The sequence below is a fragment of the Cimex lectularius genome, unplaced genomic scaffold (assembly GCF_000648675.2).
Source record: "Cimex lectularius strain Harlan isolate CLEC.00 unplaced genomic scaffold, Clec_2.1 scaffold8, whole genome shotgun sequence".
Lineage (NCBI taxonomy): Eukaryota > Metazoa > Arthropoda > Insecta > Hemiptera > Cimicidae > Cimex > Cimex lectularius.
Genome location: NW_019392656.1, coordinates 2,516,123 through 2,538,215, shown reverse-complemented (window position 1 = coordinate 2,538,215; position 22,093 = coordinate 2,516,123). Strand labels below are relative to the sequence as shown.

Below are 22,093 nucleotides of genomic sequence, written 5' to 3'. Positions count from 1 at the left end.
CTTTGCTATAATGTAATGATATTGTCACTGGTCATTACAATAATGTAATAATGTACAAAAATGACCATCTTGATCTTTCCAAAATTATACAATAGTTTAAAACAACCGTTAAATTGTTTTAATATCATAATTCGTAGAAATCGAAGTCACGATAGCTCAAATGGTTAGAGGAGCAGCGGCGTATTGAGCCGAAGGTCGTGGGTTCGAATCCCGCTCGTCACACTAATTTTTCATCTCAACTAAAAACTTTAGATAAAAAGAATAATTAATTGGAATAAAACTATACTTTTAAAAAAAGTAGTATGTAAACAATATACTTTTTTATTGCGAATTTTTAACGATTCGTGATGTTTTGACAATTATTAATTATGCACAGGCATTATTAATCCTATCTTTATTAAAATCCCGAGGGATGTTTCAGTGAAGGATGGGGGTAGGGTTTTACATTAGAAAGATCCCATATGTTATGATTTACATCCAACAGCAGATGTTCCGGACCGCTCTCATCACCCCAGAAATTGAAATTTATGTTAATACCGTCACATACCACTCCAGTTTTCCTTACTTATAAAAAGGAACTCGCCTTTCTTTTCCCCAAGACTCTTCAGACTGAAAAAGTGTAATGCATAAAATATTAAGGAAACTAAAAGGATTTCGTTTAAAACATGATAATAAACTTCATGTTTATTAAAACAAGAGAAGTTTAATAAAACAAGTCGTTTTTTTTTTTTTTTTCAATTTTGAACTCAAATATTGCCAAACTTCGACGATCGATTCCTGACGAAAATGATTTTGAGGTAAATACATCGTTGCAAGTTTCCGAACATCATTAAAATTATTTAGACCACGCTATCAGTCGTTACGGAGCAGGGCATGGCAGAGGAGTGTGGGGTCGTGAAACTAATTTGTTCCAGGAAGTGAAGACGCTTAGGGCAACAATTGGGATGGGATACAATATTCTGAAGCTTCGGTGGGCTTAGGATGCCTTCCTAGACCCGTTTGTTCCTTACCAAATCTAATTCGCTTTAAAATACAATCATTAAAGTGAATCATCTGGAATTTTTGACAGTTTGGTTCCGGGACTCGTCCGTGTGCGGTTTAAGAGTAGGTGGTGGACGCTTGCGTATGACCATTATTCAATAAAAATATTCGGAACCCGTTTTCCTTATTTCTTTCCTTACCACTTTCAGCCAAGTATTAAATTTAAACATTTGCGACATGGGCTTGGAGCAAAATTCTTGAGCACACCTATAATCGCAAGTCAGAATGGCAAACTTCGCGAATTGAATGGCTGGTTAGAAGAAGATCGTTTTGATAGACCGATCTGATGATTTATCAGACTTGATTGCATGCCATATGTCAGAAATAACACAAATTAACATTTTTTCCTGACGGGCAATCAGACGTATAAAAAAATACTTTAACTTTCAGGAAATAATTTCATTCGAACTGAAATTTTGGCAATTATCAGTGAAACTGAATGTGTGCAATGAGACAAATACACCTGCAATAATTGCCATTACTCATGAAATGTCCAGAAGTACGATATTTCTTTTAGAAGGTTCAAATAAAATATTGATCTCTTAATCCTGGGCCATAAAATAACATAAACGTTCTTTTTTTTACTATCTCTTAAATAATGTAAAGATACTTGTCACTGGGCTTTTCAATAGTATGGTACTTTATCACTGCCAATTACAATAATGACAAGATGCTTCGTTGCTAGCCTTAACGTTATTACAATAATACTTTTGTTACCAGTTCCTCAACCATGTAAAGGAACTTTTTGAAACTTTCTAGATGCTATTGGTCGTGAATCATTATCTATGCAATAATTCAAAGTTACTTCCATATTAGTTTTTATTTCAATTAATTATTCTTGTTATGTAAGCTCTTGGTTGAGATAAAAACGTCAGCGTCATGAGCGGGATTCGAACCCACGACCTTCGGCTAGATATGCCGCTGCTCCACCACTTGAGCTATCGTGAATTCGATCACCTCGGGCACTAACTTCCCATCTCAACCGCACCTTTTGAATTTTCCCTCCTTTTTGCCATTTTTCAAATGTCGTGTAATCTTATTGGATTCTCGGCGACAAGTGAAATGGCCACGAAGAGTTTTAGTGAAGTCTACTTCGTTTTAATCCTTAAAATTCACAATTTTTCGTCGTCCGCTTGACCAATTAATATCTATCAACTAATTAAGGTTTTTAGTTGAAAAATGGCAAAAAGGAGGGAAAATTCAAAAGGTGGGGTTGAGATTGGAAGTTAGTGTCTGAGTGGATCGAGGTCACGATAGCTCAAGTGGGAGAGCAGCGGCGTATTGAGCCGAACGTCGTGGGTTCGAAGCCCGCTCGTGACATTGACTTTTTTACTTCAACGAAGACCTTACATACAAACAATAATTAAATGAAAGAAGTAACTTGGTCAGTTGACTAAAACATAAATGGATTAGTCTTTATATTAGTAAACGTACTAACTCATTAGTCTCTCCAGTAATGTAATGGAACTTCATTATTAGTCTTTTCAGTAATGTAAAGGTATTTCGTCTAAAATAGTGTAATGGTGCTCCATTAATAGTCATTACAATAATGTAAAGGTATTAGACTTTACAATAATGGAAGGTACTTCGTTATTAGTCTTCACGTTAGTACTATCAATGTAAAGATATAATAACACAACATTTTAAAGTTTAAACACAGTAACAAAATATTTGCAAAAGATTGCTGGTATTTACAATAATGTAAATGCACAATATTACTAACCTTTACAATAAAGCTAAGGTAGATTATTTCTATTATAACTATCGTGTTCCCACTGGCCAATAAAATACTGTACAAGTACTTTGTTTCTAGCCTTTACAATAATACAATCGTTATCGTGTACAATAATATTAATTTTTCAATTAATTAATATTTATGAAAGGTATTGGTCGAGATAAAAAAGTCAGTGTCACGAGCGGGATTTGAACCAACGATCTTCGGCTAAATACGCCGCTGCTCTACCACTTGAGCTATCGTGACCTCGATCCACACGGACACTGGATCTAGGTCACGATAGCTCAAGTGTTAGAGCAGCGGCGTATATCACCGAGACGCTGACTTTTTTATCTCGACCAATACCTTTCATAAATATTAATTAATTGAAAAATGTTAATTGATCAATCGGACCACGAACTGTAATGGAATAATATTAATATTAATGCCAATAAACCTTTTTTCCATCACTTGATTAATCTCATAAAGTTTAAAAAAATATGACTCCACGAATCCTGCGCTTTGTGTGTCAGTTCGAGCAGTTTCATTAGAAAGTAAATGAAATATGATTTGAAATTTACATAAAATTAAAGACGCCAATACATTGCTTCAACGGAACCGATTCAAATTTATCTTGGCGCTTTGTTCCGCTATGAAAAAGCACTTTTGAACTATACAATAAAAAATATACCACTCGATTTAAAATCTACGTTAGATACATGACAATTTGCAATTTTTTTATTTGAGAAAAATGATACATTTAAGATATCTGCAATATATCCCGTCCATTCGATAATTCGTTATTTTATTTATTTATTTTTACGAGGGTTCGCAACGGCAGAGGTCTTACCTCCGCTAAAAAAAGCCCATTTGTAAGTATGTCGGGTTCGAATGCTGGGCCGCTGGCTGGATTAGAACCCGGGACACCTTACAGTGATGAACGCCTTGTCAACGCCTAAACCATTGCGTCCACCGACGACCTACAGAATAAAAGTTTAAAACTCGCGTTCGAACCCGGAAACTTCACCTTACAGAGATGGGTGCCGTCACAATGACTAAACCGTTGCGGCTACCGACGCCCTTAATAATTCATTGTTTTCATAAAAATTTTATGAGATAAAGGATTTCAGAAATGTTTTGACAAAACAATTAATTTTAAACTAGTACAACATGCATGAAAAGCTTCGATGAGGAATTTTCTTACCTGTGGTTGGTAGCGAAGTGGATACGGAGGGGATGCGGTGAGGTCGATCTCCTGAGCCGGCGGTGGTTCTCGACAACCTCAGCCGTGTCGAAAACGGCCGGCTCATAGTGGCGGATGAACTCGCTGAGAACGAAACCTGCAACACCAACAACAACAACAAAATGAAAAAATACAACCTCATAACTGCATCATTGCATTTAAAAAAGTGATAAAGCCCCAAGGTCGAAACAAAAAGCAGAAAACAAGAAGGACCTGTAACTATAAGTTCGCACACAAAAAGTCCACATTATCTTGTCTTACCCATAACGGAAGCGAAAGAGTGGAAGAACTAACGTCATGTCAAGGAAACAGAACACAGGAGAAGACAAAAATTTAAAAAATATGGAGGACCTCTCAACTCCAAATTTTAACATGTCATGATACCCTAGACTATCGATGGCGCATATCTGTCTATCTAAAGACACTTAAGGACAGCAGTACGACCGCTGGTTGTTCGTTTATGATTATTTTGGCCAGATTTATATAAATTGCATATAAATATATTTGAACTATTACACGCATGTTCTTTCGGTGATAACTTCATATCAAGAATCACTCATATCGAAAAATGTTGGCGAATTAAAGGAAAAGCAAATGGATGAAAACAAGAAGGACCTCACAAAGGACCTCTCAACTCCAAGCTTATAACTTGATCATCTTGACCTTTCGGTCTGTTAATGTTAAGCCATGTCAAGCTTAAAACAGTACAATTGCATTTAACACCTACTTTATAAACCTGTAGCTTTATGGCTATGATCAGTCCGATGCATTTCAGCTTTTCGCTCTTCATAGATGTGATTGTGACGGTACCTCTCCATACTTATAACCCTAGCCAACGAAGGGAGACCTCACATTAACGGTCAACCATTCATCAGTCATCAGAGGAAGAAGTACCGAGGAATAACCAATTTGAAGATGAAAAATTCACCCATCTACCAGGCGAAATATAACAAGACAAATTACCGGCTAGGCGCAAACCCGTTCCTCGTCACCCTTCACTTTAACGTCACCTGCTGAGGACGTGTTCAACCAGAATCGAACATTGTATTTCTTCATAAGCATCGATATGCGATACAACCCCGAGGGAACATCCAAACATAAACAGACCAAAGAGACATCAAACATCAAGAAACTATAACAAAAACGACACTTTGTCTACCAATATCATACCTTTAAAATCCCAATTTTGATAAATTTATAAAAATAAACAGTCTCAAGAAATTGTTTTATTTAAACAATTATTAAGATTATTAAAATCTTACCCTTTTTCAAAAGACACATTTTTGCAATACATTTATAGATTATTTAGAGATCGTGACATGCGGTCTGGTGCGATGTAGGTTTAGAAAAACATTTTCTTTATCGTACCAATTTTTCTCTCATTATTGAGCCCTTCAGGACCTGGGTTTTATAAATTGTTTAAATTATACAATGATGTACACAATGATTATTTGGAAATTGTGAAATGTGGTTTGGTGTGACGTAGGTTTTAGAAAAACATTTTCTTCATCGTGCCAAGTTTCGATCTTTATTCAGATCATCTTCAGAGCTCAAAATGTTTGTTTTCTGGGTAATGTGTCATTCTTGATTGACTCCCAACACGACACGCAAAAATGGCACAATTACACAGAAGACAAACACTTTGAGCCCTGAAGATGATCTCAATAAAGATCGAAACGTTGGCACGATAAAGAAAATGTTTTTCTGAAACCTACATCACACCAGACCGCATCTCGCCATTTCTGAATAATTATCGATTAACGGTCACTAATAACCACTCAAATTCCAAAATTGAACATACATTAAAATTTTAATAAAACATGCAATTGACATCATTTCATTTGAAAGAATATAATTTTGTGTAGATATTAATTAATGTCAGTTAATTAATATCGTACGTCGAACTGTCACTGTTCTTGACAATATATAATTATGTTCATTTATTTTACAAGCACATTTCCAACAAAATCAATCTGTCATTTTTTATATGTTATGTTATATTAAATAAAACAATCTTTTAGAAAATTAATTAGCACACTATCGATTTCAAATGGACCTATAATTAGACGAACCCACTTATTCAATGTAAGTATTTTGTTACTAAGTCTGGAGTGTTAATTTACAATTAAATTGATGTTTGGTTTTAATCAATCAGCTAAAACTATATTTGGTGATAATACCGGCCTAATGAAGGAATAGCCGATATTAATAGGATGTGTGTGGTTTTTGGAAAGCAAAATTTCCAAACTAATTTAAGTAACCAAAATAGAATGGGAAGGAGAGAAACCACCCCATTGAGAACGGCACCATCTGCTGATACATTGAAGGATGTGCGCAGGAGTGAGCCCTGGAACCAAATACTCAAAACCCATGAGCAAATACACCAGTATTTTCAGGCTGCATTCCATGCAATTGAGAGCTGTACCTGGTTGAACTTATACAAAGAGTAAAAAAATCAAGAATATAGCTCTCATGTCAGATAACCCTGCAGCCATCAAAGCACTAAGTTCATACATCATTTGCTCAAAGATATACTATACTGTATTGCAAAACTAAACTAAAGGATGAGGTATGCAAAACAAAGTCTCTCTCTGCTGGGTATAAGGATATGTAAATAAGGGCAACGCCTTTCAGACAACCTGATTGGTCTTGAGCCCTTCCGTAGCATACGGAATCTCACTATCAATGACAAATTGGAAATGAGGAAACAATGGAATTCTCATTGGACATAAACAATCCAAGAACCTTCTAGCCAGTTTTGGTAAGGAAGCAACAACAGAATGGAAGTAAAAAACTTCGAATCCTAACAGGATTTTTGACAGGACACTGCAGGCTGAAAGGGCATCTGAAGAAGATTGGTATAACACAACACGGTACGTTCCTGCACGTTCTACGGCCATGTTGTACATCTCACAACGCTTTCTCCTGCGGGCAAATGTGGTGCCACAATCTGTTAGTAGGTATGGTGGTGTCTCAGAAGAACAGATTCTTCAAAGAATGGAGGAGAAATTCCACCACTGAAACCGAACTTACAAATCAGATTGATTAATGAACAAGGACTCACTGGCGTGCAATAAGTACAGAAAATAAAATAGCAATCAATAGCAGTATATACTGCCCAGAATATTACATCTAAATCTACATCCGTATCTTTAATCAATCATCGTTTGGCTAGGAAAACTAAAGGAAAATCTCACGATTTTTGATTAGCGACATACATTTTTCACCATTTTGCCAAAATTGCAAGGCTTTTATTGGTTTTGGGGAACAACCTTTTTTGATGAGAAAATTGGCATAATTTCGGAACCGTTAGGCTAAAAATAAAACAAGTCAATGCTAGTTAGTTTATTGATAAATTTTATTTTATAGAGTTTCAACTCAAGATAAAAAGCAAATAAATAATAAATTTTAAAACTTTTTGTCAAGTTGTTGAAGTTGAAAATTGTCTGTTCGATTTCACCCTGTGTCTATACAGGGTGTCCCAATTCCTTCTGACGAAACTCAGGGAATCGATTCTATTCTTCGTTTGGAGCAAACAATGCCCAGCAGAAAATTTTCGGAAAGTTCTCTCCTTTGAAGATATTCATCAATTTAGGTTTTTTCAACTTTTCACTACCTTACCACATAAAAACGCTTACAACTTCCAAAATGTAGAGACTACAACAAATCCAATTACACCATTTGAAAGAACGCTAAAGCCAGAAATACACTTACCCGATGCTACACCATGCGACGCTACCCGACGCAAATCCAAACTCCGATTTTCCATAAGGTTGCATTACCCCCGTGCACAACTACCCGATGCTATGCCACGCTAACCTATCCCGCTCTGCGATCCCCACTGTCCAGATATTCGTAGGTTCGCATCGAGTACAGTCGTAGACAAAAGAACCGGACACTCATATTTTTATTCAAACAACATGTATTATTGTCGTTATATTAATTACAACATACTTATTTTAATATAAACCAAATTAACTGTGATTAAAAATTAATTAGTTTTATTTAAAAAATTAATTTTAATGGTTTGGTAGAAAATTACTCAAAACACCGGAATACGATTTTTTGATATAATGCATTTCACTAACAATTTATTGTACTCGCTTCGGCGGTACATATACTAAAATTGGAACAATTTATTACACGGTTTTGCTCATAAAATTTAATTAACAATTTAGTTCATAGTTTTGCTCGTAAAATTACACCATTTTAGAATGTCGGATAGCATCAGAACAGGACACTTATATTTTTTGTAGTTTATTTCAAACTAAGTACATGTAATTTTGTCGTTATATTAATTCCAACATGTTATTTTAATGTAAACCAAATTAAACGAGATCAAAAATGCATAAGTTTTTATAAACATTGTTTAATTACGATGGTTAGGAGTAACTTTATTTAAAACAACTAAGTTTAACAAACAATTTATTAGATGGTTGTGCCCATAAAATTTAACTAACAATTTATTACATGGCTGTACAAGGGTTTGCTCAAAATAGTGCATTAAGAACAAAAGATGCGTTGCGATTGTGATAGTGACATGTGCTTGCGTCGGATAGATGTGCACACCCCACCAAAACGTGGCAAGGAGTCGGAGAGCATCGGGTAGCGTCGCATGGCGTAGCATCGGGTAAGTGTGTTTCTGGTTTAAATTTGCCAATATCAGTTGGACATGTCAAAATTACAAAATTTAAAATTTTGGTCATGATTGCTACGTTGTACTGAGTTTACAATTAGTTTTGTAATTTTGACATGTTCCAACTGATATTGGCTAATATTTTATGTCATTCAGATTATTGCAAATAGAAGAATCTTACAGAAAATTTAGCGTTCTTTCAAATGGTGTGTTAAGCTGTTTTGTAATATAAAAATAAAATGAGATTTAGTTAAGTGGTACAGGTTCATCTCCCCGAAGACCTCATCAAGAAATTTCCCAATTTATTGCGTCATAACTTCAACCTTGTTATTTTCAACAAAATGACATTGGGATAGAAAATTTTTAGCGATAAATAATTGAATAGGGCATAGTAGGAATGTGCAATGCCTTGACCTATCGTGTCATAAGTGCATTAGACGTCACCTTGGACTTCCTGAGAGTCACGCCTGTTAATGTGCCTTACGCGTCGTTACTTTTCAACAAGGCATAATATGGTGGAAAAAATAGCATCATCAGAAGAAACGTAAAGTCATGCGATCTTTTACTATTACGTACAATAAGCCGGAATCTCGTCTCAGGGCCGTATATCCGCTAATGGAAGTTCATTTAGGTCATGAGCGTGACCACCTTAGAATATTTTTTTTCCAATAACCGCGAGGACGGGGGAGTCCAATTGCAAGTGTACCATTGACAAATTGATGGAATAGGAAGTAGCCTGGAGCCCTTGTGCGCGGTTACCTAACACCGGCGATGACATTGAAATATGTCAATTAGGAGGGCGTTAATGTCAGGGCCCGGCTACGTGGCCCGCATTCCAATGTGACATCCCTCATCCATGATTTCATCCGCAAATTGGAGCAACATTCGTCCATTAAATTTTTTAAGGTTAAAACAGGCATCTGACCTCATTCTCCTAAAGCTTTTTTTTTAAATTAAATAGTCAAACAAGTACCTGAAAAAAATCAAAAAATCTTCTACTATCCACTTTTTGTAAAATTTAAACGACACGTTGATCACAAGACAAATCCGGAACATAGTATTCAACTAGCGTAATTTTGATACCAAATTCAGTCAAGAAGTAACAACATAAAAGCAGGTCAATTTCAATCCAATAAAAACCAAAATATCTTGTTGGTTGAAAAACATCCCTGCGTTTACAATCATAAACATAAAGCAGAATAATTCAAAACATAAACAAGAACATTTCAAAACAATAACTCAAATTGATTATAATCAACATGCAATAATTGATTTATTTCAAGTCAAGCTAAACAGTATAACCTCTAACATTCTATATTCATATTAGTCAAATACATTTATTATTTATTTTATTTATTTTTATTTTTATTCATTTTCACATCTGTAAAGCAATTAAAACAGTAATAATGGTGTAAGAACAAAACATTTGACGTGAAAATATGTGATTAGAACTCACCTAAAGGTGAGACTCCTAATTTTCATCGCAGAGCATCATGAGACAATCCGAGTTTCAGTCGACGGGGAGGATTATCTGGAATGGTCGTGGAATTAGCTGCCGCAGCAATGCATTTTTATGTGTGGAAAGGAATTTATAGAATTTTTGTAATAGGCTTTCACTACTTCTGGACCAAAGGGTATATCAAGGTCTCGGTGTAGATTAAGGTTTGAAACATAAAAAGAAGGGTTAGCAATTTTTCTTAGAACTTTTGATTGGAATCATAGGATGCATTAGGAGTTGGTTGACCCCCAGAGTTCGATAACGTAAGTCCTCATAGGTTTAAAGTACATCAACATTTTGTAATTAAGTTCCGGTCGTCTGTCGAGTAGTGGTTACAACAGCGTTTAACGTCTGTTTAGTGAATTTGGTTTCATAATTATGTGCGGAATTCAAGTAAGTCCAGGTGGTCTCATGTTCGACATAGGATAGTGGAATCCCGATAATGTAAACAGGCAGTAGTGTAATGCGAGTGTGAAGTTAATATAGTAGCACTTAACCGTATTTATTTTGTTAACACTTTTTGGACCAAACGGCGAGGAAAATGGTTTTGAATGTTCACTATGGGGTGACTGGATCTTTCCGCGGGAAAAGGTCAGCAAAAGTGGAGAGAATTGTTTCTAGAAGTATAGGATTGTCAGCAGTATATATCGTGTAGAAACGAATGCTCCCTTGTGGGANAGAGGATATCGCTGTGCCCTGTCTAACTCTGAAGTAACGGTCAGAAAGGTACGATTTTAGTATTAGGAAGTAGGTACTAGTCAAAGAAATAAACTCCTACCTTAACGTCGAGGGAATATGATAGAAACTATTATTCTGTAGAATTTTGGGTAACGAGAAAGCAGACAGTCTAGCCAGAGGAGTCAGCCAAGACCATACATAGGCCCCAAACCTATTATTGGGATAACAAAAACAAATATAGAATCCTTGCAAATGGATCCAACCAAAACAAAAGAAAAAGTGGATAAACTCTAGCGGTGCTAGACATAGTAAACTTGCAGAAACAACCCTCACCAAGACTGGCAAAAGCACTGCTGCAATTGGAGAAGACCAAACTCAGAAGAGTGATAGGACGACTAACCAACCGGTCACTGGCATCTGAGAAAACATCTACACAACATGGGTATATACAGCGATGATCCCATTTGCAGATTATGTAATGAGGAGGAGGAAACAGCCACTCATATCATCTTCGAATACGAAGCTACAGCTCAATGGAGATTTAACCTAACGTACGGAAAAACTTAGGGAATCAAATTGCAGCAGCGACAGTCAATGGCCAGATACATCTAAGGAGAAGGATTGAGTCTATTGCACTAAACTAAGAAACTAGGAAGGTACAATAAGCTAGAAGGCTACAGTGCCTGGAGAGTACAAACCCTGCTTCCTAGGATTCTTTTTCACCATACAATACCATTATGCTGTATGATCTGCAGTTAAGATGAATATTCGTTCCTAGTACAAAAACATAGAGAAAAACAAGAAAAACCTTTCAAATTTAAATCAACCCAAAAAAGAATGTAATCTTGATTTTTCTATGAAAGACACATCTGTGGATTTAACGAAGTGATGTTACTCAAGGTAAGCCGAAAATACCAAAACTCAGGACAAAACAAAATGATAAAAAAAGAAAAATAGTTCAGATAGCTTATAACTTAAACATGAGAAAGGCCTTGTTGGATTTTTAAAACTGATGTTAGACGTATCAAGCCCCAAGGACCAAGAGCTAGGACAAAATAAAACGAAAAAACAAGAAGGATCACTTTCCAAGTGCAAACAAAACAGCCCTGATAATCTTGACTTAAAAATAATTGTGGCCTGCCTTTCATCGTTGTTATAATCTGTCTGAAGTATTTCCTCTTCCAGCCATCTTCATTGATGGGTTTGTGACTATGTAACTACCCTACGGAACCTCTATCAGTATATCCTGATTTACAGATGATAGGGAAACCTCAAGATGAAATTTATAAACGTTTTACTAATTGTAAGCACATAATCTTAAATCCATTGATAGTGAAACAGCACCTCAATATTTCTAAAAGCTTAACTTAAGACGTAAGACCTATCATTGTTCATTTGACTTTTTTCCATTTTACTACGTCTCATTTTCCACTTATCTACTTTTCTAAGTGTTTTTAAGACTGTTTTATCAAGTCTTGCTAACCTTCCTTCATAAATGAATCGGTAAAGTCGAAAAACGCTAGCAAACATGCCAATGCAAGAACGTCAAGATGGTACAGAACCTCGGGGCGTCACTGTAAGGTGAAGGTCCCGGGTTCGAATCCAGCGGCCCTGCATTCGAACCCGACATACTTACAAATGGGTTTTTGTTTTTGTTTTTTCAAAAACACCGGCACCCTGAGGGTTTATATGACTTCTGCTGTTGCAAACCCTCGTTAAAAAAANACCAACTAATAACTATAAAAAAAAAAAAAAAAAACCAACTAATAACTATAAAAAAAATAAAAAAAAAAAAGACCAACTAATAACTATAAAAAAACTAATGCAAGAACGTCAAGATGGTACAGAACCTCGTATTAGATATCCACCTATATAGATCACCTAGGTATATCCATCTCGAAATAAACTGAGTACAAAGAGTTCAAAAAGTACAGATGACCATATCAAACACATATGTGTACTCTAAAGTGGAAGTGATAAAATTTCATTTAAACTAACTTCATAAAAATAATCTTAGATTAGGTCAGCAAAAGGAACGTTTAAACCCATTGAGAATCATTGAGAAAGAAAGCAACAAAGATTAGCACTCACAGGGAACCTAGAAATCAATGAATGGTTATTGTGCCAACCAACTCACTAGGTTAATTCCGCTAATATCATATTTTAATTAAAACATTACACGAGATCGACCTGCATTAAAAATAATGATTATTGGCTTAATACTTTCTGATAATATGAACACATTAGGGATCTATAGAATGAATTTATTAGCAGTTTCAGTGGGGAAAATGTAGAAGCCTCGCGCATTATCCTTAACTGTTACGCCAAAAATGAAGGTGTGTAGATAAAACCCAAATTGATCATCAAACCTTGATATTGCTATAAAATGTAAATAATGTACGGTAGTATAATACTGCATGGAAGCATTGATGAACCAAGAGACACACCAATCTGACCTTCAAGATGGCTAATCTGCAGAAAGGTAGACAAAATGATCTCACGTTTCGTTTTGAAGTTAACACCTTTCTACATATCCTGTTCTCTTAACCACGATGTTTTTTGTTTTGTTTTTTATTTACGACCGAATATTTCACACAAAAATATAGTTAGCTCTGTGTTATAGGTGTGAGCGCGTCTCTTCTGTTTTGGGCTCACCGTGAATTCGGAGAACCGAAAACAAGGTCCCAGAGGTTTTCTTATGATCGGACCTGACTACATTAATTTAATTTAATGATCAGGCACCTTTTTCTGATATACAAAATTCCAATATTCAATTCAAACCAAAATAAATACGAGACCAAAAATTAATTAAATTTAAATCTTTTATTACAATTTATTTTCAAAAAGATTACAATTTCTTTTATTAATTATTATTTTTAATTTAAAGAATCTTTTATTCTATAATAAAACCTATTTCAGAATCTACACACATTAATTTTAAAATCGACGTTAATTCTCGTTTTATAAAGTAAAGGAAATTATTATTGTTATTATTATTAATTTTTGACCACCAATTAGAAAATACCATTAATATTTTAACATAACTTTTAAAATCAAATGCTATCTCTTTTAGTTTTTTTATAAAAACAGCTCTTAACCCACGGAGGACAGTTCGGTTCCCGATTACTCATCGTCAACAAGACAAGAGGATCTTNGTCGCCTCGGGGGGTTGAATCCGAGTCCGCGGAAAATAAATCCCGCGGGTCGGATTGGGATCCTCAATCACAAACACTCACTCTTCACAATCAGTGCGCTCGCGGTGGGCGACCGATTCCTCAGGCTTTCACAGTTTCCGATCAGGCTCCCTGCTACTCCCCGAAGGCCGAATGTCGCTCACACCTGGGCTTGAGAGACTCTTCCTCAGCGATTCGACCCTCAGAATCGCACAACCCACGAAGGACAGAAAGGGGGTTGTTTTTTTGACTGAAAAAATAGCCCTTTCCTAGCCCCTACTCCTTTCACTTTCAGATGTGTGTGGAGGGGCATGGCGGTACATTCGAATCGAAACGTGACATAGGTAAATGATGAAATCAATATAGCAATGCATATGATTTTTTTTTTTTTTAAGAAAAACGAAAATCAATGCAATTGGACAAATCGGTAACAATTCCCGCGAGAGTTAATTTCAGATATCAAATGAACGGCCGTTCTTCGCAATTCGTCAATTAGCAGAGGTACCCGGTTATAACCAATTTAATAGGTAACGAGGGTAGATCAAAGGGACGAAAATGGCAATTCTGTTCGACTGGGCGGCCGTTCGAAAGCCAAGCCCGGTTGCGGTTTTCTCTCTCTCTCTCTCGCTCGCTATCTGACAACCGTCGTTCCGCATAAATAATCTATCGTCTTTCGGATCAAAGTTACGGGCGAAGAAGCGGGTTTTAAGCCCTAAAATGACCCTACGGTTATAAGCCCGGCAGTGTGAATATATAAGCCGGGTGACCTATAAAATGATAACCATCAGGAATGAAGAGCAGCTGATAATACTACAATATTAGGTTTATTTCTGGATTGACCACCAATAAAACGTAATGCCTTTAGCCAAAGGATAGTTTTCAGCTCATTTCAAAAAAATGAATTTACTTGAGGATAGAAGAAATATAGAAGCTATTTCTTACTTCTTACTCCCTCAGACATGTTTATGTTTTAAGTAAAATATTAAGCTATTAAAAACGGAGAGAGAAAGAGAGAGATGCTATAAAATAGAAGATGGAATAGTGTTAAAGGGACGTGGCCTCTCTTTAGCTCACCGGTACAAAGCACCATCAATAAATGACAAATCGCCCACCTATAGGTGACAAATTGCAGCAAGGGAGGGCAGAAATCAGAAGACTGGAACAATTAACGATAAATCTCTTTGAACTAGCCGAAATACACAGGACTCGTGTTGAAATAGCCCCATGAAAATTGTCCTATTAAACACGGATTTAATTAGTCTAATGAACGTAGATTTAATCAAAATTAAAAACTGTTTTTAAATATACTAGTGTAGCTTAGGTAAATAAGCAGCATTTTTTCGGCTTGAAACCATAGCAATTGAGCACTGTGCCACAGAAATAAAGAAACTAGGAACACATTCCAGGAAGATAGCCATTTTCTCTAGACAGTCAGGTATCACTTAAGGCCTAAGCATAATGCGATGTAATGGCTAAAAAATCCCTGGTTGAAGTCATTGACGCCAATAACCTGACCGTGGCATAGGTCATATGACATAGAACCGATGGGAAAGTGGATCCATCTTGGCCAAAAAAAGAAGCTCAAGGCCCCGAACTTACTGTGGCCTAGCACTTTACCACAACAAAGGATACATCCCAAAAATGGATCTTTAATGAGTTCAAAACCTGGTACAGTAACGCCACAGACGTGAGGCTCGCGACGAGATTCATAAAATGGCCATACCCAATAACTTCGCAAGACGTACAAAGTAATTACTGGAAGGTAACCGCAACGGAACAAGGAATCTGGTCGGACACTTGAGACGGTACCGCGACCTAAAAAGGAAGCCCCAGATAGGAGTACTGCAGAAGAAACACTTCTGGCAGGAAGAAAAGAAGACCGCAAAGCCATTTTTTTTGTAAAGGTCTATGTTGGTGTAGATTCTTCCAACTAGGAGAGTAAAAGCCGAATGCTACACTAAGGAGTCGCTGGCAAGCCAATGGAGATTAACAACCTGAAGCTGGCCATTCGATTGGTTTATACAACTAGAAGAGCACAAAAGCTCTACTAAGGTCGAGGGAAGAAGGTCTTGTGGCTACATCTTTTATCCCCTTATGATGGTTTCCCAGGTTTAAGTTCGCAACCTGAAACTTGAACAAATTTCTCAAAATTTTCCATGCTGTTTTGGTGCGTCAGACGAGTTTTTGTGTTTCATCACCTACAGTGTTGAATTTGTGTCGGCGCCTGACTTTGTTTATATTCCTGAACACTTCAGATGGGGAGAAGCCGAAATACGTCTGGCAGATCAGAATAGTGAGATTAAGGAGACCAAAATATTCAGACGACCTATTATTAACTTATAAAAACCATTGTATAATGGAGATACAGGATGAAATTGAGGTTATCGACCTGCAGCATACGATGTTGTGAGTTGGATCTTCACGAGATCAAACCTTCGTCCTTTGACCTCCTGAAGATCCAACTCACCAAATGCAGATATTATAGCTTAACTTATCGTTGGTACTGTCTAGGTGATGCTGTTTTTCCATCAATGTTCCACCAACAGTCAAAATGTTTGGCTCACTTGGTAAAATGTCCAGGCTTCCTAACAAAAATCCTCACTGTCTCAAATGCCCTTCAGGTCCTTCTCACCTCGCAGACTACATTCTATTTTTGTAGGGGTCTGTGTAGGTGTAGATTCTTCCAACTAAGAGGGGAAAAGCCGTAAGCAACATTCTTCGCTAAGAAGCCGGAATAATGACAAAACAATTATTCTGAGTAACTCGCTAAACTTATTTTTGCCCTATTAGATCTTTTAATTTATAGTCAGTACTGTAACTTTTTTGTGACCCTGGTTTCAGTGGTGGCTTCTCGACATTTCTTCTTGGTAATCCGGATTAACCATGGATTGTAGGGCGCACATAAATTTAAGATACTTTTTAAAAAGATAGNTAGAAGTCCTTCAACCTGATGATGAGCTAAAAGGCTCGAAATCCGGATCGTTGCAAAACAACTTACTGTGAGTAGGAACTATCCTTTTAAAAAGTATTGAACACCACACTCACTCCATCATTTATCATTTCTATAAATTTAAGATTGGTTTGAGGGAAAGTCCAAACTGCGCGACGTGCGATACTGTGGAGGATCTCAATCATATAATAATGGAATGTCCGGAATATGAAAAAGAAAGAAAATTGTTTTTGGAAAGGATTTACTCCTTGAAGGACTTTGGTAGACCCTTTAATCTAGAATCCCTGATTTCCGAAGAAAGAGACGATGAATATTGGTCACTATACGACTATATCACAGAGTGTGGAATAGAGATCCGATTCGTTGGTAGATTTTGGTGCGGGGCCGGCGGCCGGCGTGATGGGCGGGAGGGATGCAGGGCGCGTTAGCCCCTGTCCTTCGAGGACGTGGACTTTTCCATATTAGGTTTTTTTTTATGTACATGGTAAGTCTCATCCACGCCCTCCAGGAGGAAACAGGAAAAAAAACATCTCCCCCCTCCCGTCACGGCCGTTCGTGGTGCCGGGGTGGTGCGCTCGTCCTCATTTCCCGGGTTCCGGTTTTGCGCTGCTTGTAGCACCATTCCACCAATACTAGGGTCATGGGTGATGGGGCCTCCCCAAATAAAATTTAAAAAAAATAAAAATAAAAACTTTTTTGTGTAAGTAGTAACCTGATTTATTTAAAATTCTGTTCAACTATGTAGATTTTTTTTTGTTTTAATTCATATTGTTTCTATTGATTGATTGATTATAATGTAAAAAATCCCCTTTTTGACTATTTTTAAGTCTGAATATTCAAATAAGAATAATATATATTGGGAAAAAGTCCTAGTTTTAATCGGCTTTCAAATTAAACCGAAGAAAATGGCTAATGAAATTTTCTTGTCGGTAAAAGTTTAGATAGCGTGCAGTGACCGGCGGATTTCACTCCTAATTTCTTCGCGCCGGCAACTTTTCCGGCTCCCACGGGAGCTTTATATCATTGGATAAGCCTCTTAGCGAAGATCGGAATGAATCATTAGTTACAATTAATCCGATCTGAGACAAATTTATCGCTAAATCGTACCCATCACCCTGAAAGGCGGGGCTTTTTCTAATTACAAGGGCAGATTTGTAAAATTGAGAAAAAAACGCTCAATATGAAAAGAAACTAAATTGCATTGTTGTTAAATTGTTAAAACTTAAGTTTGTTGAACTTAATACTTTTTTTAGTAATTATTAACAAGACTTAATTTACAATAATATAATAATTATAATAAAAGATATCACTAAACATCATTGAAGGTATATTTTTTCATTTGATCAGCAGATTATTCTCTTTTTCACCTCAATCTATCTTAGTTGAAGGTAATATAATGGCACCAAAAAAAATTGAACTATCTTTTAGCAGTATGGTTCACTCCCAGTGTTTTTGTTTCTTTCCGTCTGAATCATCTAACCATTTATCTCGCCTGCCATTGGATAGTAGAAAAAACTCAAATACAGATAGATTTCGGTGCCTGATCCTGATGGACTTTTTACGTAAAACAGTGCCGGCAAAAAACAGGAGTGGAAACGGTCCCCCTAATCGATGACAAAAGGCAACGCAAGTCCGCTGTTCATGCTCTCCCTTTTAGCGATTTCTATTAATAATCAATCTATGGATATATTTAGACGCTTAAATATCTGAGCGCAGGGCACTTAATTTTGGGCCAAAGCTTGGCTATGTGTTCGGCCTGTAGAGAGGGGTTGCTCGTTTGAGATAGCGTGTGGAAATGCCACCGGATATGAGATTTCTGCTTGACCACCGCGTCCTCTGTTCCAATTTTTGGACTGTTTTATTTTATATAGCACTGATAGTTTTGGGTCCCTTGCGTGTGTTGAGAGTGAATGATTTTATTGGGGTGAATGTGCAGTGTGAGAGGATCGATGGAGGAATATTAAGTAGCCCATCGACCTCAATTAAGTTAGTTATATAATAGGTGTAACGGGTGATGGAGGAATAATCGAATACCCCTCCACCCTAACAGAATGAATGGTATATAAATAGGAAAGAATATATTTAAGAATGAGTGAAAGTGTGAGTGAATCTGGACAAAGGAACATCTCCAGTCATGCCCGTAATTTATTTGAAATTACTACGATCTGTTTTATTATTGGAAAATCGTGAGATGCCGTCCGGTGTGATGAAGGTTTCAGAAAAACATTTTCTTTATAGTGCCAACGTTTCGATATTTATCGAGATCTTCTTCAGGGCTCAAAGTGTTTGTTTTCCGTGTAGATGTGCCATTCGTCTGTGAGGTTTTGAGAGTTTATTATTTAATTAAAATTATTCAGATATCGTGAGATGCGGTCTGGTGTGATGTAGGTTTCAGAAAAACATTTTCTTTATCGTGCCAACGTTTCGATCTTTATCGAGATCTTCTTCAGGGCTCAAAGTGTTTGTTTTCAGTGTAGAGGTGTCATTCTTTTGTGTCGTGTTGAGAGTTTATTATTTAATTTATACAATGCAAAATATATTTTTTTGCATTGTATACATTCACTTTTTTTCCACATCTTACATGTATTTGTTAAATTTAAACAATGTTTGTAAATCCTAGGCCCTGATGATGATCTCAATAAAGATCGAAACGTTAGGCACGATAAAGAAAATGTTTTTCTGAAACCATCACACCAGACCGTATCTCAAGATATGTGAATAATTATCGACTAACGGTCACTAATCACCACACATTTTAATTAAAATGCAAAATTACTGTTCAATAAAAACACTTTTTGTCAGTTTGTGCCTATCGAACCGTAAAAAGCCGAACCTTTCACATTTTCGTTTTGCAAAGAAATCCTGTCGGACGGTGAGGATTTCAGGAACCGGGGAGTTTTCCGCATTCAGGTCAATCCTTGCGGAAATTTACAAATCCTGGGAAAGGGTTGTCCGATTTTGAACATTTCGCATGAAACCGACAAGGCGAACAAATATATTTTTCTCTTCACTTTTCGGGCCGTAAAATCCTCAACATCCCGGCAGGCGTTTACTGACTATTTAAAGAAAACCCTTTGTTCGAACATTAGAAAATATGTTTGAAAAATATCAGTTCTGAACATGACGCATATTGCCGGGGATTAACATGTTATTAGATTGAACTGTGAGATCTAGCAATTTTTTGTTGATAAAGGCAAAAATAAATGACAAATATCATACACAAACGCAGAAAACGGTGAATTGTTGTTTTCCAGAAATAAATAGGGCATACCTTGGAACAAAAAACTTCCCTTAAAAGTCCATTTGTACACTTAAAGCCCCCCGGTTATCAATCATCTCGATGTCAGGTGGGATGTAATATTAATCATTTAATTTATTAATCAATTCTCTTCTCACTCTTTTTCTCTTACCACTAGCTCACACATATACACAAACAAACCCATAAAACACATTAATCATTCATTTTCAGATATCCTGCAATGGAGCACTCGTGTTAATGAAAACTTTTTAATTTTTCAAGAAAGAAATGGGAATTGCCACTTATTCGGCTCTATTGATAATATAAATTAATTACTACTAAACTCTTATTTATTTGTTGATCAAATACAAAAGAAAGTTGCTAAATTTTTAAGTATACAACTTTTCCCAGAAGAAATCGTCTCTTTGTTTTATCATATTCTTAACAAAATGGCTACCTCAGAAATCATACGAAAATTTTTGAACTAACTCAATGTATGTCTACATTTGATAATATTTGCTCTTTTAATGCGTGTGTGCGTGTAAAGTACAAAGATTTTAATTATGTCAGGTTTATTGAAATAATCAGCCTTTCTCCATTTATTTAAAAAAACGTGGAGTGTTTTATTGAAAGATATCTCAGTTTGTCTATATTGAAAGTGAACGCATTTATTAGAGTGAAGTGTGAGATGTGTAATGGCGGAATATCGACAACCCCCATATTAAATTAGTTAGTTAAAAGGTGATGGAGGAATCTCCAGTAAACCTCTCTGTTTGGGTGAAAGGTGTACTCAGAAAAAAAAGCTATTTAAGAACGAGTAAGTGCTTGAATGTGTCCAGATTTAAAAACTATAGGTTTGGGGCTGAAATGACTTAAAACTGTGTACATTTCCGGTTCCAGCTTTCATGTGCAGAGTTGAGCATATATAAATCAATTAAAGACAAAAAAATAAGACCCAAGCAGCTCTAAAAGAAAAACTTGATCTTGAATACGGTCCCATCAAAAGTACTCCACTTAGCAGAAATAAATGGTAACCTGAAAGGACAATGTTGAAGTTTTATGCTAAATAATGGAGAAGTTATGAATTGCAGTTTTGTTGATTGGCTTGTTAAAACGAGAATAAGCGGACCAGTTTGAACAAAGATAAACATACTTTTAACTCCATGTTAATTCTTTATTATTTATTTAATAACCATGCATAAAATGTCTATAAAAAGAAACAGTAGTTGAAACGTAGGATAACAGTCTTAAATATGCTTAATTTAATTTTGTTTGTTTTGTCAATAGTAATTTTTTCTCAGTAATGCCGTTATCTTTGTCAGTACTGATTTGAAGTGATAGCCTATGTTCAGTCAGATTGTTTGCCATATGTATTTCTGAATATAGCTCGAGATTTTGACCGGGTATGGCACCCAGGGCTGCTGTAATTTATTATACCTAATGTTTATTTTTAAATTGTATCTCCAAGGACCATCTTCTTCCTAATTTTATCGTAAACAGTTTCCTGTTTCCCAGGGTCCCACAGGGAAGCATACTGGCTCCTGTACTATACATAATTTACACGGCTGGCCGCCCAGAAACAAATAACCTTCACTGCCGGTACAGAAACCCTGTCTTCTCATAGACGTCCACTCAACTTACAAAATCAGCTCTTGAACCTTGACTCTAGCGGGGGAGTACAAAGACGAAAGAACAAAAATCAAAACACATGTCATCAACTGAAACCAAAAAATTCTCTCAGCTATTTACTTTACCAATATTCTAACCGAATGCTGGACATATTCGAACTCTTCAGCTGTATTGAAATATACGTCGGAGTTCATATAACCTGACAAGCAGTACCCACACTCGACTATAATTTTTACATTGTAAAATGTAATTTTTTCTTACTAGTGCTTTAATTTTTGTCAGTACTGATTTAC

General features: G+C 36.3%; 1 protein-coding gene across 2 annotated transcripts in view; it reads right to left on the bottom strand.

The window, feature by feature from the left end:
- LOC106669688 (disintegrin and metalloproteinase domain-containing protein 10) overlaps positions 1–22,093 on the bottom strand; it is a 479,736-nt gene that overhangs the window by 300,557 nt on the left and 157,086 nt on the right. For both annotated transcript variants that reach the window (XM_024224684.1, XM_014399328.2), the window contains exon 2: positions 3,960–4,095. In XM_024224684.1, the coding sequence (XP_024080452.1) occupies positions 3,960–4,095 (136 nt within the window). The remainder of the gene's footprint in view (positions 1–3,959; positions 4,096–22,093) is intronic.